Source organism: Pelophylax lessonae (assembly GCF_965119305.1).
Source record: "Pelophylax lessonae genome assembly, chromosome: 3".
Lineage (NCBI taxonomy): Eukaryota > Metazoa > Chordata > Amphibia > Anura > Ranidae > Pelophylax > Pelophylax lessonae.
The window spans coordinates 492,602,625-492,628,889 of NC_138770.1; the positions used below are offsets into that span (position 1 = coordinate 492,602,625).

The window sequence follows — 26,265 nt, forward strand, 5'->3', positions numbered from 1 at the left end:
ATATTTACTAAAATGATTGAATTTTTAAGTTCTGTGTACTGTGGGAGACCAGATCTAGTGAATGCAGGGTCCTGGGTTTAGTAACACTTACAAAGAACATCACGATACATTGGGTATATAAAACCTTCCTCTGCCAGGACTGGAAACGTTCTGTGGAATCATTTCTTTCTTCCAACACTATGAAATATATTTTTCTCTTTGATATGGAATTTGTTCATAAGTGGTTTCTGCACACTGTAGACACTTCAGTCATCCACCTAAACAGGTTGATTTTCTTACCTTTTTAATTCCCTATTTAGGTTTCAGTTTAAGTCATCCCCTTATTGTCCGCAATGATCGTCTGTTAAGTAAAATTGCTCCGTTTCTGGGATACTCCCTCATGTCCTGGAGCTTTTTGAGCAAATCTCTGCAGCACTGCAGTACAGCTGCAGTGGTCCCTTGGAAGTAGCTAAGCTAGTGCCTTGTATGGGCAAAATCTCTGTTCAGATGTGTAGGACACTTGGGATTCCTGTCTGGCATGCTTAACATACTCTAAAGGAACATTTACCTTCAAGGATAGGTACCTCTTTGGTTTTGCCCTTGACATTGCTATCCTAATGCCTCTAGTGCTAGATTTTGGGATGAGACCGAGAAACCCCATTTCTCTTACATCCTCCGACAGTCGCCGCCCACTCATACAGTCTTCACCAATGGGGTATTGACTTCCTCTCCTTAGGAGTAGCTAGGCAAAAGACTTGTTAAAACAAAAGCATTTACATAGACACACCCATGGGGGCTGTCCCACTGGTCCAATACCCCCCCTGCACTAGCCATCCCAACTCAGTTTGTCTTCTGCCTAGTTCAGGAGTAGTCAGGCTTCCCTGTGCTGGGGCTACAGTCTCAGCCTTCTTCTTCTATTTTATGATTTTATTTTCTAAAAATGTCATTTTTTCTTTTCATTACTAGCTGTTTATTTTGTTAGCTTTTAGTTAGTCGGATCTTCGGATGAAGATGGAGTTTGCGGAGCTGGGAATCGGACTGGTCATCCTCGTTATCCAGGACAGAGGATCAGATGGAATCCCAGCCTGCCATCGAGCGTTTCGCAAGCTATGTGTTCGCCCTGGCCTCACAAACGACCCATCCCTGTCCTCAGGGATGCAGCCTTGTGAGGTGGCTACCTCACCGGACACATGTACGGTTCATCCGTGCACTCCTGGTGTCCTGCGTTTTTGGCTGGCGGCACTCCCCTGCCATCTGAGGGTGAGCAGTTTTCCGTTTGATATGAGGCACCCCATGCCATCGGGTACAGATAAGTACACTCTGTGTGGGGCCTCTGTCAAAGGCAGTCCTTTGTGTCTGTGGTGTCCCCTATGTCTGTGCATTTTGGGCTCCCTGATCCCGGTCCCTGCTGGGGTTTTTTCTCTCACAGCCTGCGCTGTGTGGGGTTTGGGGGATCCCTCTCCTGTGTCACTAAGGGTGCTTGGAGGTACTGACACGTGCGGCGACCGCTGAGGGGTTAAAAACCGCCGGTCCGCCATTTTAGGTGTGGGCAGCATGTCTGGCTTCACTGTGGGCACTTATACAGCATTGTATGTAGTGTATTTTGGCGCCTTGCGACGCCATCTTGTGTGTGGCAACGATCGTTCCGAGCACATGTCGGCGGCCATTTTGCCGAAGCCTCCCATTGCTTTGCATAGGCATCCATGTTTCCTTAGCCTGCAGCCTGAGTTCAGTCTTTCTTTGAGCCAGGTGGTCATGGCATCAGCTTCTTTTTGGAATTCTGTGGGGCTCGTGCAGTTTCTTTTCAGTCTGAGAAACTGACTGTATGGTATTGATCTTTTTAGGGGTTCTGGGTGAAAACTGGTTGCATGGAGGATGGTATTCCCAGTTGTCATTAGATTCCCCTCTTCGTCTTTATAGATGTATGTGCCCAAGAAGGTGTCTAAAAAGTGGGACGCTTGTGTAATAATTGTCCATGTTCAAGTGTTACCCCTTTCCAAAAAGAGTGACCACAATTCCCAAACTATCTTGCTGCTTCTCCCTATGTAGTCTGCGCAGTTGGGGGGCTCCACACTGCTATCTTTTCCCTCGTAAACCAGGAAACTCCATGTATAGCCTGTTGCCCTGTCACAGAGCTTATATATTTTGACCCCATATCTGGCACGCTTGCTGGGGAGAAACTGTTTGAAAACAAGGTGGCCAGAAAAAGTAATCATGGACTCCTCCACATAGACAGCATGTTTGGTAGTATATAAGGCTGCAAGTTAGTTGCTCAAGCAGTTTAAGAGGATCCAAATTGTGTGGAGACTATCATATTCGGGGTCACCACAAGGACGACAGAGTTTGTGGCTTGAAGTGCATAAACCGCAAGATTTGCTCGTATCTAGTCCTGACCATGGCAGCAGAGAACACGGCATATGATTAATTGGGTCAGTGGACCAATATGACCGCAGTTTATTCTTTTTAGTAAAGCCCATGCTGAGGGCTAGGCCCAGAAAAGTCTTAAATTCAGAAACCATGATAGGTTTCCATGCAAATTGCCTGGCAAGGGTCAAATTTGGGTTTGCAGCGATAAATTGATTGGCATATAAATTTCTTTGGTCCACAATAGATCCATACAGATCCTCAGCGAAAAACCGCTACAAAAAATCAGGGGGAGTTAAATCTGCTGTTTCCGTCTGAATTCCGGTGGGGCAGTGAATTAGGGAAGTACAGGCGCTACAGCATCTGTGGGCTGCCAATCGGGATTTGTAAGCGCATCAGGAAGGGCACTATAGGCTCTACAGGCGTGTCTTTAAATTCTTGGTGGCTGCAGGACACTACTCGTGCTAGCCACTGCACCAGCTGGTGCTTGCCAGTTCTATAGAAGGTAGAGAGGCACTAGTACTGGCACTCTGCTGCATATAAGAATCCTGGCATTGTAGCACCTCAGCAACCTGGGAATGAGGTCGGTTACACCTGACCTTAGCAGGGACCAGTACTCCGTCATCACAGCTATCTTTTAGGGTGCCGCTGCTCTCTACGGGTTCGAATACTGAGCCTGATTCTGAAAGTGAGGACTCACCATCGCTCTCATCTGTCATGCTCAGTATCCTGTAGGCCTCTTCACTAGTCTATCTTTCGTTTGACATTTTGGCCAATAAATTTATAGGTACATAGTGTGACTCACAGGTAAAAAAGCACCTGGTTGTCAAGGACTGTTTTTTTTATTTATTTTTCAATCAAAATTTAACAAAAAACAAAATACCGTATTTTCTGGCGTATAAGACGACCCCCAAATTTTCCAGTTAAAATATAGAGTTTGGGATATACTCGCCGTATAAGACTACCCCTCTTCCAATGCACATGCACACCAAATAAAAATGAAAAAAACATCAGATTTGATTTCAATATGGTAACTTTTATTCAAATGCTTATGACTTGCAGGTACTTAGCAGGAAAACTGTCACTTATAAACATAAGGCTGTTCGTCATCAAACATGTAAACATAAAACAGTGCAAGTGGATTAAACTTTTTCCAAATTCACTCTAAAGCTGAAAGGAAGGATAAGATCATAAACCTACGGGAGCTGCCATGCTGTTTGTTTTCTAAGCTGTCAACCAAACTTGAACTGATGATGAAAGGAGGACTATAGCAAACAATAGAGAGAGAGCAAGTGCCAGGTAAGTCCCTGACGAGTTAGCAACGCCCATTATAACTGCAAGCTACGGTACCGTATTTTTACAGGTTTTGCTGGCTTGACAGTTTCCCTTTTTAAAAGCCTTCAAAATCCTCCTGTTCATCATCTGATATAAGTACATCAATAATATCTTGTGATACATTTGTAAGGCAGTCATCATATGGATCGAATTCCGTGTCAGATGGTGTGGTCTCAGCTTCGGCTTCCTCTTCATCTTCATCGTGCCATAAGTAGTCGTCCTCCATACCATTGAATGAATTTGATATGCCACACTTCTTGAAGGACTTGATTACCGTTTCTGCATCAATATCATTCCAGGCTTTTATGACAAACTTGCACAAAACATCCAACTGTGGAGCACGCATGTTTCCTCCTTTTGTGTATGACTTTTCACCTCTAACCATCCATTTATTCCACTGTTCTCGAATGTGGTCTTTAAATGGCTTGTTTAGGCACACATCTAGTGGCTGTACCAACGATGTCAATCCTGCAGGAATAACTGCTGCATCTGTGTTTAGTCTTGCAAGCCTTTGTTTGGTGCTGGGAGTTAAATGAGCCCTGAACATATCCCACACCAGTAGACTACGTTTTTGAATAAGTCCACCTGGTAGCCTGCTCCATACATTATCAAGCCATAGCTTTTACTCCTTCTTCATCCATCCAGCCTTTTTCATTCACATGTACAAAACGACCAACAGGGAACTTGAGTTTCGGCATTGTTTTTCTTTTAAAAATTATCATTGGTCTCAATTTGGCGCCATCAGCTGTGCATCCTAGTACCACGGTAAAACTGGACTTCTCATGTCCTGTTGTTTTTAATTAAAATAGTTTTTTCACCTTTTTGATGGACAGTTTTATTTCCAAACATATCAAAATTCATTGGAGTTTCATCCATATTTCCAATACTACTTAATGCATAGCCATGTTTAGTGCGCTGTTGTATTACCTATCGATGGAAACTATTTACCTTGCTATCAAGATGTGCAGGTATTGTCTTGCAGCAGCGCAGTTATGTTCCATGGCAAAGTTTACAACTTTATGTTTGAAACTGGCTTCATATTTCTTTCTTCTTGCTGGTGGTGAAGCCATGATAGGGTTTTGACTGTTGAACATGCTTGTATACTGTACTGCTATGTTTTGCTATAATGGCTGCTTGTAAGCTTTGATTGGCTCTCCCTGTCTGCCCAGCCCTCCCTGTCTCAGAGATTATGGTATTGCCCAGGGTATAGAGCAGCGATGTGACCAGATAAAGGAGTGATTTTATATTTTATCTTTTATCTTTTATATCTTTTATCTCCGCTGTTACGGAGACATGGTTTAATGAAAGAAATGACTGGGACATAACCATACCAGGGTACTCTTTATACAGAAGAGACAGAGAAGGCAAGAAAGGAGGAGGAGTGGCCCTGTATGTGAAAGATGGCATTAAATCAAACCTAATACAAGTTGGTGAGGCCAACATAGAGTCAGTTTGGGTTACGTTGCAGTTTGCTAATCATGCAGTAACTCGTGTAGGTGTGATATATAGACCACCTGGTCAAGTCAAAGAACTAGATGATCTACTAGTTGAAGAAATAGCTAAAATGACAATGAAAGGAGAAGTTATTATGGGAGATTTCAATCTTCCAGATATAAACTGGAAAACCAAAATAGCAAGTTCTACCAGGAGTACAGATATTCTAAACTCCCTACTGGGGTTGTCTCTGCAACAAGTGGTTGAGGAGCCAACCCGGAGGGAGGCCATTTTGGATCTGGTATTCACAAATGGGGATTCGGTATATGATGTCATTGTAGGCGAAACCTTGGGATCCAGTGATCACCAGTCAGTGTGGTTTAATATAAGAACTGTGAAAGAGTCACACCACACAAAAACAAAAGTTTTAGATTTTAGAAAAACAGACTTTTCAAAAATGAAATTAGTCATAAATGAGTCCTTATCAGACTGGTACGGATTACATGGATTCCAGGAGAAATGGGACTACTTAACCACTTGCCGACCGCCGCACGACTATCTACGTCGGCGGTCAGCCCCTCACAGGCAAACTAACGTAGGGCTACGTTGCTTGCTTGTGAGGGTCTAGGGAGCGAGCGCGCGCCCCCCGGGGCGCGCTCCCGCGTGGTCACGGACCCCCCCCGCGCGTGTGACCAGCGGACCCGATGTCCGCCGGTCACTCGGCGATCGGCGGGGGAGAGGGAGAATGTCAGGCAGCTTGTGTAAACAAACTGCCTGTCATTCTCTTCGCTGCAAAGACACTGATAAAACGGATCTGGTATGTAGATCCGTTGATCAGTGTCTTTACAGCTAGAGCCACAGCCAATCACAGTAGAAACCACGCCCCTAGGGACACACACAGCCCCTCCCTTCCAAATAAAGTTAACCCCTTCACTACCAGTGTATTTTTACAGTAACAGTGCATATATATAGCACTGATTACTGTAGAAATGTCACTGGTAACCCCAAAAGTGTCAAAAATGTCAGTCAAGGGTCCGATCTGTCCGCCGCAATGTCGCAGTACCGCAAAAAAAATCGCAGATCGCCGCCATTACGCGTTAAAAAAAAAAACAACAAAAATGACAAAAATCTTTCCCTTTGTTAGTAAACGCGATAACTTTTGCGCAAACCAATCAAAATACGCTTTTTGCGATTTTTTTTTTACCAAACATAGGTAGCATAAAATAAATTGGCCGAAAATTTTTAAAAATTTTGATTTTTACATTTTTTTTTGGGGGAATTTCATATAAAAAAATGTGAAAAATATTGCTATTTTTGCAAAATTGACGCTCTTTTTTTGTTTATAGCGCGTGATCAAAAAATCGCACAGGTGATCAAATACCACCAAAAGAAAGCTCTGTTTGTGGGAAAAAAAGGACGTCAAATTCGTTTAGGTACAGCGTCGCACGACCGCGCAATTGTGCGTTAAATTCACGCAGTGCCGAATCGCAAAATACCCCCTGGTCGGAATGGGGGTAAAATCTTCCGGGGCTTAAGTGGTTAAAAGGTGCATTATTGAAGGCAACAGAAAATTGCATTAGACTTGTCAGTAAAAGCAAAAAAAGGAAGAGACCACTGTGGTACTCAGCAGAAGTGGCCCAAATCATTAAAAATAAAAAGCTAGCATTTTGTAATTATAAAAAAACCCAGAGCAATGAAGATAAGGAAATCTACAAGATTAGGCAGAAAGAGGCCAAGCAAGTTATAAGAACTTCTAAAGCGCAGGCAGAAGAAAAACTAGCTCAGTCTATGAAAAAGGGGGATAAGACATTCTTCAGATATATAAATGAAAAAAGGAAATTAAAACAAGGAATAACTAAATTAAAAACAAAGGACGGAAGGTATGTAGAAGAGAATAAAGGGCTAGCCGACTGCCTTAATGAATACTTCTGTTCAGTTTTTACAGAAGAAAAAGGAGAAGGACCTCCACTTGAAAGGATGACTAATGAATCGTTTGATGCATGTGTCTTTACAGAGGAAGAAGTTCTAAGATTGCTGTCTAAAGTGAAGACCAATAAGTCACAGGGTCCTGATGAGATACACCCAAAATTATTAAAAGAGCTTAGTGGTGAGCTGGCAAAACCATTAACAGATTTATTTAACCAATCATTAGTAACAGGAGTCGTCCCGGAAGATTGGAAATTGGCAAATGTCGTGCTCATTCACAAGAAAGGTAGTAGGGAGGAATCGAGCAACTATAGACCAGTGAGTCTGACATCAATAGTAGGCAAATTAATGGAAACCCTATTAAAGGATAGGATTGTGGAACATCTTAAATCCCATATATTGCAAGATGAAAAACAACATGGGTTTACTTCAGGGAGATCATGTCAAACAAATCTTATAGATTTTTTTTGACTGGGTGACTAAAATAATAGACGGTGGAGGTGCAGTAGACATTGCATATCTAGATTTTAGTAAGGCTTTTGACACTGTCCCACATAGAAGACTTATCAATAAACTGCAGTCATTGAGCATGGACTCCCATATTGTTGAGTGGATTAGGCAGTGGCTGAGTGACAGACAACAGAGGGTTGTAGTCAATGGAGAACATTCAGAACAAGGTCATGTTACCAGTGGGGTACCTCAGGGATCTGTACTGGGACCAATTTTGTTTAATATCTTCATAAGTGATATTGCAAAAGGCCTCGATGGTAAGGTTTGTCTTTTTGCTGATGACACAAAGATATGTAACAGGGTTGATGTTCCTGGAGGGAAACGCCAAATGGAAAAGGATTTAGGAAAACTAGAAGAATGGTCAGAACTCTGGCAACTGAAATTTAATGTGGATAAGTGCAAGATAATGCACCTGGGACGTAAAAACCCAAGGGCAGAATATAGAATATTTGACACAGTCCTGACCTCAGTATCTGAGGAAAGGGATTTAGGAGTAATTATTTCAGAAGACTTAAAGGTGGGAAGACAATGTAATAGAGCAGCATGAAATGCCAGCAGAATGCTTGGATGTATAGGGAGAGGTATAAGCAGTAGAAAGAGAGAAGTGCTTATGCCGCTGTACAGAACACTGGTGAGACCTCACTTGGAGTATTGTGCGCAGTACTGGAGGCCATATCTCCAGAAGGATATAGATACTCTAGAGAGAGTTCAGAGAAGAGCTACTAAACTAGTACATGGATTGCAGGAAAAAACTTACCAGGAAAGGTTAAAGGACCTTAACATTTATAGCTTGGAAGAAAGAAGAGACAGAGGGGATATGATAGAAACTTTTAAATACATAAAGGGAATCAACTCGGTAAAGGAGGAGAGCATATTTAAAAGAAGAAAAACTACCACAAGAGGACACAGTTTTAAATTAGAGGGGCAAAGGTTTAAAAGTAATATGAGGAAGTATTACTTTACTGAGAGAGTAGTGGATGCATGGAATAACCTTCCTGCAGAAGTGGTAGCTGCAAATACAGTGAAGGAGTTTAAACATGCATGGGATAGGCATAAGGCTATCCTTCATATAAGATAGGGCCAGGGACTATTCATAGGATTCAGATATATTGGGCAGACTAGATGGGCCAAATGGTTCTTATCTGCCGACACATTCTATGTTTCTATGTTTCTATACCGGTATTTCACCTTAAATTTTATATTGTACCGTATACACTCAGTTGGGAAACATCATTTTATTTATTTTGTTCCACTTAATTTACACCACTTTATCTGGTAATAATAGATGTGACCAGATAAACCCGCCTCTTTCACCTGTCTTGCCCCTGCCCTGCTTGTAGTCTAGGACACAGGATAGGTCTCCCTGTCAGAATTGGTATCCCTGCCGCCGGGTCTTATCGTGCATGCGCACCTACACCGCTTCAGGCCTCAGGAGCGAGACGCAGGGACGGACGCCGATAAGAAGGTAGGATACCAGAGCGGGCGGGCGGGTCAGACGGGTGAAAGGCATGTTTTTCCCGATGCATCTGGTCACATCGCTCTCTCCATACCCCGGGCATACCACGGCAGTTTCGGCGTATAAGACGACCCCTGACTTTAGAGAAGATTTCCAGGGGTTAAAAAGTCATCTTATAAGCCGGAAAATACGGTATACATTTTCCATGGAACAGTTACCCTTTATACAGAAATGATCATGAAAAAGGAGACAAATCAAGAGATAAAAAAAAAAAAAAAAGAAAAAAATTACACCATAAGTGTTTGCCTACAATATTTTAAATGTTGTGCTACAGTTGTGTTTGACAGGGAGAAATGTGGATAAAAACCCACATCATGATCAGTGAAAAAATGTGAATATTAAACATCTTGATAGGGGAAAAAGAAAAAAAAAAAAGAAAAAGGGTGTTTAAACCATATGATACACATTGTGATTTCCTCCTCATGTCAAAAAATCTTAAAAATGCAAATTCAAACTTAATACAGTGTGATAAGAATACAAACTGCCTAAGTGAAAAAAAAACCTTATTTAATTGCGGTGTGAAAAATCATTCACTCATTCGTGAAAAAAAAAAAAAGGGAGAGAGAATTTCCCCAAAATAAGTCTCCTATCATCGTCGTCCAAGTTAGAAAGGCACTCATCGTGCCCATCTCTGTGCCTTGGAAGAATGGCTATTATAGTCTAACCCCAAAGAAAAAAAAAACAACAATTCAAAATAGGGCCTCCAGGGTAGCCCAATACAACAATCTAGTGCGCTCCATGAGGAGCCACATTAAATTACTTCAAATTGATAAGTCTCTGTACCAGTGAAATTCACCCAGGGCCTCCATTGGTCTCTAGTCTGGTCCTCCCAATTCTTTAAAGTGGCAGTTAAACTCCTCCATCTTATAAATCTCATTAACTTTTGAGTACCATAATCTACTTCCCGGAGGTTGAGTTTGTCTCCACATGGCTGGAATACATGCCTTTGCAGCATTGAGAAGTCGGAGTGTCAAGGACATCTTATATCTGCGGATTGAACTTCTCGTGAGGCGGAGGAGACAATACGCTGGATCGTCTCCCACCTCGACTGCAGTCAGTTGCTTAATGACTGCCGCAACTTTAATCCAAAAGAGTCGCAGTAGGGGGCAAGTCCAAAAAATGTGGAGCATTGAACCCGCCTCCGACCCGCAACGCCAACAACTGTCTGAGCAATCTGCTCCCATCCTATGCATCAGTACGGGGACTCTGTACCACCTAATTAATATTTGATATCCCACCTCCTGATATTTGCAGTCCATAGAAGATTTATGCAACAGTTTTAGGATCTTATTCTTTTGTGTTTTCGTCAAAGTAATTGCAAGTTCACGCTCCCATTGAGATAGAAACGACAGCTGTTGTTCCTCCCGTTCCTCCACCAAGATTGAATAGAATAGGGATAGAGTATGTTTGAGGGGATCCCCTGCTCTACATGAAGATTCAAAAGGAGTTAAAGCCCTTGGTATATAGCCCCTTAGTCCAACAGAAAGGAGGAAATGTCGTAATTGATAGATACTCAAGTGGTCCAGATCTAATCCGGGCCATGCAGCGATCTCCCCATGGGTGGGCACAGGGCCCTGCTGCCATACTTCAAGTAATCGTATCTTTCCAATTTGGGCTAGTCCACGTAGCTTAGCACTTGTACATCCCGGGGGGAAATCTGGGTTGCCAAGTATAGAGATGAGAGGGGAAGGCGCAGGAGCTATCTTTGGATGTTGTTGGACTCTCCGAGATTCTTGTAGAGTGGCACCTATCGTAGGATGTGATAAGATAGGGTCCATAGGCGAAAAAGAGGGCCAGGGGGGGTCAACTGGCCAGCTGCACCTATCTCCAGACCCACCCATCGCTTAGAGGCTAAATTACAATGCCAGTCCAAGGCACAGATGAGGTGCGATATGGTGTAATATCGGAGCATGTCCGGAAGGCCTATTCCCCCCTTTGATTTTGGAAGGGACAGGACTTGAAGCCTGATCCTAGGAGATCTGGAGGCCCATATAAAAGCGCAAAACATTTTCCGGGTCTGTTGAAAAAAAGACATAGGGACAGCAATCGGTAATGCCTGCAATAAATACAGTAATCTGGGCAAGATGTTCATCTTAAGCACGCTACAGCGTCCAAACCATGTCAGGGTTAATGATTGCCATATATGAAGGTCTCTCTTCACAATCCCCAACATAGGGATATGATTCTTCCTAAATAAATCAGCTGGATCAGCTGTAATCTGGATCCCCAGGTAAGCTAACGATCCCTCAGCCCAATGAAATGGGAATGAGACTCTTAAAGCATGTTCCTCCTGAAATGATGGCGATACATTGAGTACTGCCGATTTCGTGAGATTAATCTTGTAATTAGAGAGGATGCCATATTTGTTAATAGCAGCTAAGATGTTTGGAAGTGTTATTATCGGGTTGGTGACGAAAAACACAAGGTCGTCTGCGAAAGCGGCCACCTTGTGCTGATCGCCAGCAACCAGAATGTCTGTCTGAAATATCACTAGATCAACATATTGAGCACAAAAAGGGTTCCAACGTTAAAATATAAGAGGTGATAGTGGGCATCCCTGCCGGGTGCCATTTGAGATTGGAAAGTAATCCGAGCACCATTCGTTTACTCGTACCGCTGCCGATGGTCTAGAGTATAGGGCCTGGATGCATTGCTGCATCCATAGTCCCAGGCCTATATATGACAGAGTGGCTCGAATAAAGCTCCAGGCCACCCTGTCAAAAGCCTTCTCCGCGTCCGTAGATAATAATACCATCGGAGTATGTGAAACCCGTACTTCGTGTACCAGATCAATACACCTTATAGTGTTATCTCTTGCCTCGCAATGCGGCACAAACCCCACCTGGTCGAAATGCACCAGGCGGGGGATGTGTGGCACTAGACGATTCGCAAGGATCTTTGCAAACAATGTGGTATCGCAATTTAAAAGGGAAATAGGCTTATAGCTGCCGCAGAGCTTAGGGCCTTTCCCCTCTTTATGAAAAAGGGCTATTCAAGCCCTCAAAGAGTCAATAGGAAACATGGCACCCTCTCCTACATTATTAAAATGCTCCAGGAGGGGTTTACCTAAATATGCCAGAAATTGCTGGTAATATGGCAAAGAAAGCCCATCTGGTCCAGGGGCCTTATGGGGTTTAGATTGTGAGAGGGCAGATGATGATTCCTCAATAGTAATTGCCCCTTCCAAGGTAGATGCCTGATCCACTGTAAGGGTGGGCATACCTGATTCTTGGAGGTAGATCTCTGATAATTCCCTCTCCTAGCTAGGGGAAGTTATTCTCTCAGGGGTTGTTATGTTATAAAGAGAATGATAAAATGAATAGAACTCTTCCGAAATAGCAGACGAGGTATGAACCTCTCGTCCACCAGGCGTTTGTATATGAGATATGTGTTCTCTTTCTCGGGCCCCTTAAAGCCCGTGCAAGCATTGCACCTGGTTTATTTGAAAATTCATAGTAGTGTCTCCTAGCCCGTGCCATACCTCTAATCGTCTTCTGAAACAGGAGGCGATTTAATTCTTCTCTGGCTTGAATTAAGGGGATACGTTTTTCCGCAGCTAGGGATTGCTTGTGTTGTATATTGTCTGTGAAAAGAGGGCTGTCAATCTACTTTCCTGTTCCCTTTTATGTTGAGCTCCTATTCGCATAAGGACCCCACGAATTACGCATTTATGCGCCTCCCAGATTACAGATGGGGATAGTGAGTCATCCATATTATCTTTAAAATAATTAGAAATTGCAGACTCCACCCTGACTTCCGGGAACTGGAGTAATGACTCATTGAGCCTCCAAGTACATGGTTTTACATGTCCAGATTCCCATGCAATAACTACGTGGACAGGAGTGTGGTCTAATATAGAAAATTATTCGATATGCGAGGAGATAACCAAGGGGAGATCACTTTGAGGGAGTAAAATGCGATCTATTTGAGTGTAGACATTGTGGGTCGGAGAGTAGTAAGTATAATCCCGCTCACCTGGGTGCATCAGTCGCCAAGGGTCAGTCAGGTCAAGGAGAGACAGTTCCCGCTGCAGTCGGCGTAACAGGGTATGGGAAATACTTGAACTTCCCCTGGAAGAATCCAGGAGGGGTTCAGGTATAAAATTAAAGTCTCCACCCATCACGAGGTGCCCTTCTCTAAACCACAAAACTACCGGAATCAATTGCTGTAAGTAAGATATATGATCTGATTTAGGCAGATAAACATTTAATAAAGTTACCGTTGTCTGACCAACCCTGCTCTTAATCAACAAAAATCTTCCACCTGGGTCTATCAGCGCCTCTTTAAACACCCAGGGCAAAAATGTAGATATGAGGATACTCACTCCTTTTGATTTGGGTATTAGTGAGGGAGCATAATACACCCAGGGGAAATCCCTATTATATAGCCTGGGGATGACATCTTTCCGAAAATACGTTTCCTGTAAAAATGCCATATGTGAATGACTGTGTTTTAAATCTGATAGAAGACGTGACCGTTTCTCTGGGGTGGGTAAACCTCTTACATTAAGGGTGGTTACCTTATATCCTGGGACCACTCGTGCGGGGCTAGGTGACATGGTTACCCTGGAGGCCTAAAACAAACAAAAAAAAATGTTTTTTAAAGAATAATAATATAATATGGCCCTCATCTGCAGAGTGCAGCGTGAGAGGTCTGCTAGGAGCCGTATTGGGGCTCCTTTAAAGTCTATAGGACTTTGATTCCATGCACATCGCATAATATCTTCCTTAAGGGAGTAGAAATGTGTTCTGACCAATACATCACGTGGATGGTCTTCTCCTACGCTGCGGGGTGCCTGTACTCTATGTACTCTGTCTATTTCGATCTCCTCTGTAGTTGGGTGCTCCAACAATTTGTTAAAAATCCCCAAAGCTGCCGTCTTTAATTCGGGGCCCAGAACTGTTTCTGGGACCCCTTGCAGCCTAATATTATTTCTCTGGTTGCGATTTTCACTGTCATCCTTTTGGAGTTGCAAAATGGTTAGTTGATTCTGTATATGGACCTGTGCGTTTTCTATAGCATTAACTCTGGTTTCCAATATAGATTGGGCCACCCCCACAGCCACTACTTTTATCTATTTGTGTAAATTGCTGTTTTATGGCATTAATTTCAAGAAAAAGATTACTCACAATTGATGCTGCCATCTCATTTATATCCTGCTTTGTCGTTATTAGTAAGAGCAGTTCTCTCCATTCTGAAGGCTGAGGGTTTTCCAATTGACCAGGGGATGTATGATCATCCATTGTGTTTGTCCATTTTGGAGGTCGGCTGTGGGGAGCCTCGAGGGGATGCAGAGGTATCCGTTGAATGGCCCTGTGCCGGTTTAGAAAGCTTTTTCAGCGAGATATGGCTGGTGTTGAGTGGACACGGCGGCGCCATCTCAGCTGGAGAGGAGACACACTGAGCTGCAGGACGCCGGAGGAAGTATGTCACAATGTCCGGTCTCCTACCGGTCTCCAAGGGCTTCACGGGGTTATCAGAGACTGACATGTGCAGAGGTTCAAGGCAGGGTCAGGTTCGCTGGCTGCATGAGGCCTGAGCACTGCTGTGGATCACAGAGCTCCCGAGGAACACACCCTTACTGCATCATTACTGAGCCACACCCCGATCCAAGAAGAAGAGACTTATGTGAGTGATGATCAGCCGTCAAGGACTGTTTGAATCGCTACAAAAAGTTGCTGGCAGGTGTCAGGGCTGATCTTGATGACACGTTTTTGGAAACACTATACTATTAGGGATGCTAGTATAGTTCTGATCTGAACAAAGATATTTATCCGTTCAGGCTATACTAGTAATGGAGGTGTAAAATGTGTGTGTGTGTTAGTGTTACTGGCAATCAAAGGGTTAAAACGTATTAGTGAATATGCAGCGGGCAATCTGACGCTGTCTGGGATTAACGCTAACTCACTCTAACACTAACTGGCGTCACCTAATACAATGATCAGAAAAAAAGATCTGTACACTGTACTAATGACACTGTGATAGAGCAGTAAAAGGATTTATTGGGGAGTATATGGCCCTATCTGAGACTGATGCTAATGCTATCTAGTGTCACCGGTGACCCTAAATACAGTGATCAGTAAAATATCTGTACACTGTACCTAATGACACTGTGACAGGGAGTGAAAGGGTCAACTGGGGGGGGGGGGGAAGAGGACCATCAAGGGGTTAAATGTGCCTTACTGTGTGTTCTGTTAGTGTAGTGCTTGTAATCAGAGTAGATGCTCTCTTCTCTCACTCTGGAGCCCAAAAAGGATCCAGGGGACAAGATTGCATAATTTCCTGTGCCTGTGTTTACATTACACAGGCACAGGTTGTTTTGCCATTCGTCAGAACCGATTAGCAGGTCCAGGCCATAAATCATTGGCCTGAACCTGACGATTGATCGATTCTGAATCAAATCTGATCACTGCCGATAGGTACGCAGAGAGGCCACCCTGCTGCAGTAAATGTTTGTAGGGCAGCCCAGAACTGGTTAAAGAGGAAGTAAACTGCAGGCTACACTTTTTTTTTTCTGACCTGTAAAGTAAAGCCATAATGTGCTAGTATGCATTGCATACTAGCACTGTATGTAAAACTTACCTGCAAACGAAGCCCTCCACCGATGCGTCACTGCTGGATGCCTTATTCATCTTCACCCATCTTCCTTCTGTGTCCGCGGACTCCGGCTGTGTGACTGACATGGGTGGTAGTTCGTTCAAAGTGCATGCGCCGATGACGTCATCGGCCGCATACGCAGTAAATATCTCCTAAATGATGCATGTTTAGGAGATATTTACAGTACCCTGGGTAAGCCTTATTATAGGGAATTTACAACCACTTTAAAGTGGTTATTAAGCCACTGAGTCTTCTTGCTTCAATCTTGTCTGTTATATTAAATGATGTGCTCCAGTGAATGTGTTTTGTAAAAAATAAGCTGCTGTATACCTTATTTTATAGCGCCACTCTGCGCTCAGGTGACCGGGCCCCCTCTCTCCTCTTTCGATCTGACAGCTACAATCGGGAGGGGCTGAGAATCCCCTGGCTGACAACAGTCAGGGAGAGGAGGAAACAGGCGGCCGGTCACGTGAGCAGCGTTATAAAATAAGGTATACAGCATCTTATTTTTTACAAAACACATACACTGGGGCACATCATTTGATATAACAGACGAAATTGTAGCAAGAAAAAAACAGTCATTTTAGCAGCAGGAAGGGAGGGCCAGGGAGCGGATTGGAGCTGACAGGGAAGGAGAGCGCGGAGACAGGACAGAGGAGAGCAGCGGATGACAAAAGCACATCAACTAACCACGGTGTCAGGCTCAGCAGCCATGATAAACTGTGGTCAGTTTACAGGGGGAAGGCAGAATCAGGCAGGATCAGCCAGGTATTTCAGGTGATACAAGGGGCCAAAGTACCCAGCACAAGCACTGTGCTGTATACCATGCTTTAAAGGAACAGGATCTTTTTTTTTTTTTTTTCCACACACTTCTGTCTGTCTTAGGGTGACAGCATTGACTCATTGTACTGTATCTTAGAAGGAAGAGTGTTGTCACCTTAAGACATTATTACAGAATACTTGCACTTCTTCTCTTCATCATAACATGAGGGGTATGTGTTCCACATATATTCAGGTGCTGGAAGCCCCTGTTCAGAAATGAGCATTTTGTTACCTGAAGCAAAATGCATGAAGCTCAAAAAAGTACATGAACTTCTTTTTTGGCAGATTACAAGTGTTTTTGTTAATGTCAATGCCTGCCTCCAAATGCCTGCAAAAAACACCTGAAAAATGCCCACAAAAATGCCTGAAAACGATACCCTCAGGTGTGCGAGGAGCCTAACTGATTTAGAGTTCAGCAGAGAGTACAGAAAATTATCAGCCTGCAAGATTTCTGGCAGGTTCAACAATTTTTTTTCTTTTTTCGTAAGTTGTGTGTATTTGACATAATTATCTGTTTTCTTTATTTCTTTTTTTCTTCTCTTCACTTTACTACATTTTATAAAAATACGTAGTAAGTTCGTGTGTATTTGACATAATTATCTGTTTTCTTTTATTTTTGATTTTCTTCCTCTTCACTTTACTGTATCTTATGAAGAGTCCACATTCAGTCAAGCACAGATTTTTTTTTTAAAACATTCTTATTATAATATAGTATTTATGCAATTAATTCATTTCTTTCATATTATTTTTCCTGTAGGAGCGAGTTCAGAAAAGCTTCCCTCACCCCATAGATAAGTGGGCAATCGCTGATGCTCAATCTGCTCTTGAGAAGAAGAAGCGGCGGACTCCTTTATCTCTCCCTGTAGATAAAATCCATCCTTTACTAAAGGTAATTGATAAAACTAAGAAATCATGAAAGTCTGAAAGTTCATTAAAAGAAGTGTCTGTAAAAACCTACATTTTACACACCAGATAAGAAAAAGGATGTGTAGCATGAAGTAAGGCGTCTATTCACCAAAAGACACTTACGTTGGCCATAGATGGATCAACATTTTGCTGGTTCAGCAGGGATCCATAGATTGACTTCTGTACAACCAGCCTGTTGTACAACCTGCTGGTTAAACAAAAGAAATTGAATCACGTGTGGCCTGCCTTAGAGTTCCATTCCATGAATCCTGAAATGTGCATGCACAGTTCATTGTACAAATTTGGCAATGCAAAATCTGACTGCACTTCTGCACATATGCGGAAGTGATTTTATCGGCGATCAGTGATCAAAACCCTAAATCCAGCTTGGTGGGGCGCTCCGAGATGCCGCATCCCTGGAGCCTGGGTTATAATATTTTCGCTTTAAGCACAGTTGTGATTCTGCCTCAAGTGTGCCTTCCATCTGCTAAAGGTAATGTTTGTGTTCTTTCTTCCAATGCTCTTCAAAGCCTTATGAATGGGCAATGCTTTGCTCCAACTTAATCATGCTGCCATAAGAGATGTAAACTTATCTGACTGTTGGGTGTGTAGCAGCTTGCTATGGGGGCACCCGAGCCGAGCCGCTGCTCTGTGTCTATTCAGACACGGAGCTGGTGCCTAGCCCCACCCCTTTCTTTCCTCTTTGCTCACAAACTTTGACAGCAGGGGGAGCCAATGGCGCCACGCTGCTGTCTCAGCCAATGAGGAGGGGAGTCCTGGACAGCCGAATCTCTTGTGCAACATCGCTGGATCTAGGTGGAACTCAGGTAAGTATTAGGGGGCGCTGAGGGGGGCTGCTGCACGCAGAAGATTTTTTTGATCTTATTGCATAGAATGCTATAAGATAAAATAAAACCTTCTGTATTTACAACCAATTTAATATTGAAAATATGACTGATCATGCCAAAAAACTGGGATTTAAAGAAAAACCCAAAGGCAACCTCAGGAGAAATACAGGCTGCTCTGAAAAAAGACGGTATGGTTGTTTTAAAGGAGCACAATAAGAACATTCTTGAACAAAAATTATCTGCATGGTCGAGTTGCAGAAAAGAAGCCTTTACTGCCACAAAAAAAGCCCAGTGAGGCATGTCAAGGTGTTGTCGGGAATATTCTAACCAGGTTTTTATTGTGCACCTTAAAAGCAACCACACCATTTTTATCCAGAGCAGCCTGTATTTCTTCTGAGGTTACCTGTGAATTTTTCTTTGTATCCCAAACAATTCCTCTGGCAGTTGTGGCAGCAATCTTCCTTGGTCTACCTGACCTTGGCTGTGGCCTACATCAATCACCTAGGGGGCACAAGGAGTGCCCTGGTGCCCCATCAGATGGCCGAGAATCCTGACTTGGGCCGATGAACATGTTTCGGCTCTTTCAGCAGTTCACATTTCAGGCATGGAGAACTGGTAGGCGGATTGTCTGATTCGTCAAGTTCTGGACCAAGGGGAATGATTCCTGCATCCAGAGATATTTTATCTCCTGTGTGTCCGGGGGGGCACCCTGGAGGTTGACCGGTTTGCGTCTTGTCTGAACAAGAAGGTACGAAGGCTCGTGACCCTCTGGCTGACGCCACAGACGCAATTGTGGCTCCTTGAAGCCGGTATCGGCTGCTTTATGCCTTTCATCCGATACAGCTGTTGTCGAGGTTCTTCCGCAGATTGGCGGTGGAAAAGGTGCCAGCAATTCTGGTGGTGCCAGCCTGGCCTCGCCGGTCTTGGTACGCAGACCTGGTAAAGATGGCCGTCGAGCGTCCCTGGCGGCTGCCTCTGATGGAGAACCTGCTGTGTCAGGGGCCGATCTTCCATTCTGCTTTACGGTCGCTGGCTTTAACGGCATAGCTGTTGAAGGCCAGGTGCTGAGAGACAGAGGTCTCTCTGAGTCTGTGATCCCTACCCTGCTGAGAGCTAGGAAAGCGACTTCCAGAAAAATTTATCATCGTACTTGCAAGATGTATATTTCCTGGTGTGAATCGCAAAACTTGCACCCTCGCTTGTTTTCGGTTGTGAGGGTCTTGGCTTTCTTTAGGAAATGAGTTGAGCCACTGTTGGCCTTGGGCAAGATCAAGGGCCAAGTGTCGGCCTTAGCTATTTACTTCCAACGCCTGTTGGCAACTTATTCCCTAATCTGCACCTTTATTCAAGGGGTGCGTCATCTGGCTCCTCCGAGAAGATCCCCTTCCTTGGGATCTGAATTTGGTTTTGTCTGTTCTTCAAAAGCCTCCTTTTGAGAATATTGGGAATATTAGGGACATATCTCTGCCTTTGTTATCTCAGAAGGTTGTCTTTCTGGTTGCCATTACTTCTGCCCGCAGAGTGTCTGAATTGGCGGTGCTTTTCCTGCAGTTCGCCTTACTTGGTCGTTCATAGAGATCAAGTGGTTCTCTGAACTAATCAGTCCTTTCTTCCTAAGGTGGTGTCTGATTTCCATTTAAATGAAGACATTGTTTTGTCTTCACTCTGTCCTAAGCCTAAGCATCCTAAGAAAGTTGCCTTGCATTCTCTGCATGTGGTTTGGGCGATCAGGGACATCCTTTTGGGACATCGGATTCTCTTTTTGTCCTTACTGAGGGAACTAGTAAGGGTTTGGCTGCATTTGCTGCGACCATATCCAGATGGATTAGGCAGACAGTTGTTCAGGCTTATTCATTGAAGGGTCAGGTTCCTCCTTTCCCTTTTGAGAGCGCATTCTACTAGAGCGCTGAGTGCCTCTTGGACCTTTCGTCATCAGGCATCTGTTGCTCAAGTGTGTAAGGCGGCGACTTTGGCGTCCGTGCACACTTTTACAAAGTTCTACAAGATTGATTTATTGGCATCTTCGGATGCCTCTTTTGTCTGCAAGGTTTTGCAGGCTGCTGCATAAAGAGACTTGTCTTTTTCTCTTTAAAGCGGTTGTAAACCCTATAAAAAAAAAATAAAAAAAAAAAAACCTGCAAGACAAAGGCATAATGAGCTAGTATGCATCGCATACTAGCCCATTATGTGTAACTTACCTTAAAACGAAGCCCCGACACGGACCCCCGGACATCGATGCGGGCGCTGCCATGATCCCTCGTCGTCTCTTCCGGGTTCGGCGGCTCCGGCGCGCTGATTGGCCGGAAGAATCGACTCCAGCGCGCTGATTGGCCGGAGCCGCGATGACGTCGTGATTTTCTGGCAAGCTCCCGGCAACTTAATTGAAGGTCCCCCCGGACCGTCAGAGCGCATGCGCCGCTCGCGCGAGCGGCTGCATGCACTGTAAATATCTCCTAAACCATGCCGGTTTAGGAGATATTATTTGTACCTACAGGTAAGCCTTATTATAGGCTTACCTGTAGGTAAAAGTGTCAAAAAGCGGGATACAACCGCTTTAAGGAGTCAAATTTGTTCGTGGGTGAGCTCCTGTTATTGGTTGAGTTTTTTTCTTTTCCCAGTTGGCTAGGTTTTAAGCCTTGGAAATACGTTAACTGTTTTTTGGTTGCATTCTTCCCACCCCTCATGCCTATACTGCTTTGGGATGTCCCAAGGGTAAAGAAGCATTGCTTCTGCATCTGTTAATGGATGATAGAGAAAACTGGATTTTTGTAGGAACTTACCGTAAAATCCTTTTCTCTGAAGTCCATTGACAAAAGCAGCACCCGCCCCTCTTTTATGGGGATGGTTTGTGTCTTCTTTTTACTGCTTGCTACGAAACTGATTTGAGAGCACAGTATGTGGGGGGTTATGCTAAGAAGGACAGCCCCTATAGGCGTGTCAGTGAATTTTTTTCACTGCCTAGTCTACTCCTGTAGATGGCGCATAACCCCAAGGGTAAAGAAACATTGCTGCTGCGTCTGTCAATGGACTTCAGAGAAAAGGATTTTACGGTAAGTTCTTACAAAAATCCAGTTTTTTGTTCCCCAAACATTTTGCTGTACATTACCCTTTTGAGGAGCCACTTTTTAAAAAGTGGACTAGTTCACCAGTGGTGGACCCTCCTGTTTTCAGGTTGAATAAAGCAACTATGATCCCAGTAGAGGAATCCCTGTTCTTTAAGGACCCGGCTGACAGGAAAGCAGAGGCTGTGGCATGTTTACTATGGCTGGTTCGGCATTGCAGCCAAGTCTTTGCCTCAGCCTTGATGTCTCAGACTCTAACTGAATGGGCCAAGCTTTTGCGCCAGGGCCTGGGGACTGATCAGGTCCCCGCTGCTTATGTTGACTTAGCGGACCAGTTGGTCCATGGACTGCAGTTTATTTGTGATGCAGCTTTGGATACAGCTCCTGTGCTGGCCAAACTTTTTGTTTCAGCGGTGGTGATTAGGCGCATGCTGTGGCTTAAGAACTGGTCCGCAGACCAAGCCTGTAAGAAAGCTCATTGATCTGCCCTTTCAAGCTGATCACCTGTTTGGGGCTACCCGGGATGACAGCATTAAGGGTATCACGGGAGGGGGGGAGGGTCCTCTGACAGATGCCGCAGGCGTCCAAGGGCCACAGTAAGGCCAGTATCTTTCTCGGCTTCTTCCACATTTCCTGCAAGGAATCAAGAGTGAGGATCTTCCAATCACCCTGGTCCCTTGGGGGCTTCCTCTCAGAGAAGACTAGTTGTCCCAAGGGCTAATCTACCATCCTGCTTTACATTTGCTGGTTTTAATGGGTTAGCTATTGAAAGCCAGGTACTGAGGGATAGTCTGGATCAGTGATCCTTACTATGGTGAAGGCGAGGAAGTTGTTTTCTAGCAAGATATACCATCGTACGTGGAAAGTGTACATTTCTTGATGCGAGTCGTTTGGCGCTCATACTCGATCCTTTTCTGTGGCTCGGTTCTTAACCTTTCTTCAACGGGACGTTTTTCAGCAGTTGACCTTGAGTACCATCAAGGGCCAGATGTCTGCCTTGGCAATCTTCTTTCAGTGACCCCTAGCCATTCACTCTTTAGTTCGTACCTTCATTTAGGGGGTTCACCATGTTGCTCCACCTGTACAGTCTTTTTTGCCGCCATGGGATTTAAATTTAGTGCTTTCGGTTTTCCAGAAACCTCCATTTGAGAATATTCGGGAGATTCCCTTGTCTACGTTATCCCAGAAAATGACATTCTTGGTTGCTTTTATCTCAGCCTACAGGATAGCGGAATTGGCAGCATTATCTTGACGCAGCCCCTATTTGGTGGTCCATAGGGATAAAGTGGTTCTTCGTCCCTGTTTCATTCCTGCCCAAAGTTGTCTCTGATTTCCGTTTGAATGAGGACATTGTGTTGCCTTCCTTGTGTCCCAAGCCGACTCACCCCAAGGAGTTTGCTTTGCATACCTTGGATGTGGTTTGTGCGATTTGGGTGTATCTGGCAGCTACTAAGTCCTTTCGGAGGTCAGACTTGCTTTTTGTGGTTACGGACGGACCAAGAAAATGCCTGGCCGCTTCTTCGGCTACCATCTCCAGATGTATCAGACAGACGGTGACTCAGGCCTTTTCCATTAAACATCAGGTTCCACCTTGCAATGTCGCAAGTTTGCAAGGCGGCCACTTGGTCGTCAGTGCATACTGTACCAAGATTCTATAAGGAATCTATCTGCGGATGCTTCTTTTGGCTGCAAGGTTTTGCAGGCTGCTGTTTAAGAGGGACTGTTCCCTCTTGAGGGGTGTTTTTCTTTAAACTTTTAATTTTTTAGACGGGGCTCCTGTGTTCTGGTTAAGGGCTTTTATGTTTAAAACTGATTACCTAGAGCAGAGAGGGGGGCTGCATACCAAGCTGAGCATGGCTCATGGGCGTAGCCAGGTTTCTTTTGTTCTGCCTAGTCCCGCTCCTGGAGGTGGCAATATAACCCAGTAGTTATAATTTATGGAGCGCTGTGTCCATCGATAAACGAGAAATGGATTTTATGGTAAGTACAAAAATCCAAATTTTTCCCCAAAAAAATGCATTTGTAAGACTGCTGGGCAAATACGGTGTGACAAAGTATTGCAACGATCTCCATTTTATTCTGTAGAGTTTCTGCTACAAAAAAAATATATAACGTTTGGGGATTCTAAGTAATTTTCTAGCAAAAAATATTAACTTGTAAACAACTAGTGTCAGAAATAGGCCTGGTCCTTAAGTGGTCAAGAAAAGAAAAAAAACATTACACATACCAGAGCATATACGTGCATCACAAGTTGGCAATTAAGCGCATTTACAGGGGTTAATACAAACAAGTCTTTAGGTGTTATCCCCACATTGTAACATTAAAATTTTATTGCATTTAATACAGGGGTACACTCAACTATCCCCAAAGATCCAGGCTAGATACACAACCTGGAATGCTCTATCAAGTCAGAAGATGATTTAATACAAGGTCAGCCAGGGCCAGACCTAGGGTGTCCAACCATAAGGACCATAGTTTCTCAAATCTACCAAAGCACCTGCTATGTTGCCAGATATATTTTTCGAGCCTAAGGGTGTCGCCCATCTGAGACACCCATTCCTTTACTGTAGGAGGGTCAGTGTAAATCTAGTGTCTCAGAATCAGCCTGTGGGCCTGGAATAGAGCTCTAGCTATAGCCTATTTGGTAATATCCTCCACTTGAAGGTCACACAGTATTCCCAATGCACATTGTTTGGTATCTGCAGGCAGGGACACCTGAAAGACTCTATTGACAACCTCTGACACCTCTGCAGTAGATGTGTAGCTTTTGGCATATTCATACCAGGTGAATAAGATTCCCATGATCCCTACAGCATCGAGTGCAGGTGGAACTATCCCTGAGGCACATTCTAAACAGTCTTGCTTGAGTTTAGTGTACCCTCAGAAGTAGATACAATTGAGAAAGACATTGAGCCACATTTAAAGAGCACTACTGGACCGCTAGGAGGGTCTCCTCCCATTGTTCATCTTCAAATGTACCAATATCTTTTTCCCAATAGGAAAACACTATGTTGGGGTAATCCCGAAGAAAACGGTTAAGTAGCATCAAGTAGCACTGAGATATAAAACCCTTCTAGGTAGTTACAGCCATATAATTGTATATAGGGGTGGACGACTGTAACCAAAGATCATCCCACTGCTGTGCCTTAACAACATGATGCAGCTGTAAATAGTAAAACCGCATTGAGCAGGGCAGACGAAGCATGGTTTGTAGTTCTCAAAAGGGGTGCAGCGCCCCTTTGGAAAACAAGTGTCTCAAATGAGTTATACCATATTGCGCCTACTTCGCCCCATATTGAAACTGGGCTAATTCTGAATAATGTGCATTACCAAAAAAGGGCTAAACTGTGTGAACTCTGTGACTTGTTGCAACTGCCTGGCCTTGTTCCAGACCTTTTGCATTAGGGCATAGGTGGCGTATAATTTGTTAGACTTACTGAATGCAAGACCCTCCAGACCACTGACAATTTCCCTTCTACCCACTGTAAATTGCATTACAGTGCCTTGCAAAAGTATTCAATGGCATTGTTCGTGTTTTGTTGCCTCACAACCTGGAATTAACATGGATTGTTTGAGGATTTGCATCATTTAATTTACAGAACATACCCACAACTTTGAAGATGATTTTTTTTTTTTTTTTATTGTGAAGCAAGCAACAAATAGGACAAAATAACAGAAAAAGTCAATGTGCATAACTATTCACCCCCCTAAAGTCAATACTTTGTAGAGCCACCTTTTGCAGCAATCACAGCTCCAAGTCGCTTTGGATAAGTCTCTATGAGCTTTCCACATCTTACCACTGGGATTTTTGCCCATTCCTCCTTGCAAAACCGCTCCAGCTCCTACAAATTGGATGGTTTGAACTTGTGAACAGAAATCTTTAAGTCTGACAACAGATTTTCTATTGGATTGAGGTCTGAGCTTTGACTAGGCCATTCCAACACATTTACATGTTTCCCCTTAAACCACTCAAGTGTTGCTTTAGCAGTGTGTTTGGGGTCATTGTCCTGCGGGAAGGTAAACCTCCGTCCTAGCCTCAAATCACGCACAGAGTGGTACAGGTTTTGCTCAAGAACATCTGTATCTGTATTTAGCACCATCCATCTTTCCCTCAACCCTGACCAGTTTCCCAGTCCCGGCTGCTGAAAAACATCCCCACAGCATGCCGCTACCACCACCATGTTTTACTGTGGGGATGGTGTTCTTTGGGTGATGTGATGTGTTGAGTTTGCGTCAGACATAGCGTTTTCTTTGATGGCCGAAAAGTTACATTTTAGTCTCATCAGACCAGAGCACCTTCCGTTATACATTTTGGGAGTCTCCCACATGGCTTTTCGCAAACTCAAAACGTGCCATTTTGTTTTCTGCTGAAAGTAATGGCTTTCTTCTAGCCACTCTGCCATAAAGCCCAACTCTATGGAGCGTACGGCTTATTGTCCTCCTATGCTCCTAAGATACTCCAGTCTCTGCTGTGGAACTCTGCGGCTCTTCCAGGGTTACCTTAGGTCTCTGTGCTGCCTCTCTGATTAATGCCCTCCTTGCCCGGTCTATGAGTTTTGGTGGGCGGCCGTCGTCTCTTGGCAGGTTTGCAGTTGTGCCATGTTCTTTCCATTTGGTTATGATAGATTTAATGGTGCTCCTGGGGATCATCAAATATTTGGTTATTTTTTTATAACCTAACCCTGACTTTTATTTCTCAACAACATTGTCCCTTACTTGTTTGAAGAGTTCCTTGGTCTTCATGGCAGTGTTTGGTTAGTGGTCCCTCTTGCTTAGGTGTTGCAGCTTCAGGGGCTTTTCAAAAAAGGTGTGTATATGTAATGACAGATTATGTGAGTGACACTTAGATTGCACACAGGTGGTCATCATTTCACCAATTATGTGATTTCTGAAGGTAATTGGTTGCACCAGAGCTTTTTATGGACTTCATAACAAAGGGGGTGAATACATACGCACATGCCAATTT

General features: G+C 43.9%; 1 protein-coding gene across 1 annotated transcript in view; it reads left to right on the forward strand.

The window, feature by feature from the left end:
* Positions 1-26,265, forward strand: part of SOS1 (SOS Ras/Rac guanine nucleotide exchange factor 1) — a 628,878-nt gene that overhangs the window by 73,008 nt on the left and 529,605 nt on the right. Inside the window, exon 3 of the mRNA XM_082249445.1 lies at positions 17,241-17,372. Within this exon, the coding sequence (XP_082105571.1) occupies positions 17,241-17,372 (132 nt within the window). The remainder of the gene's footprint in view (positions 1-17,240; positions 17,373-26,265) is intronic.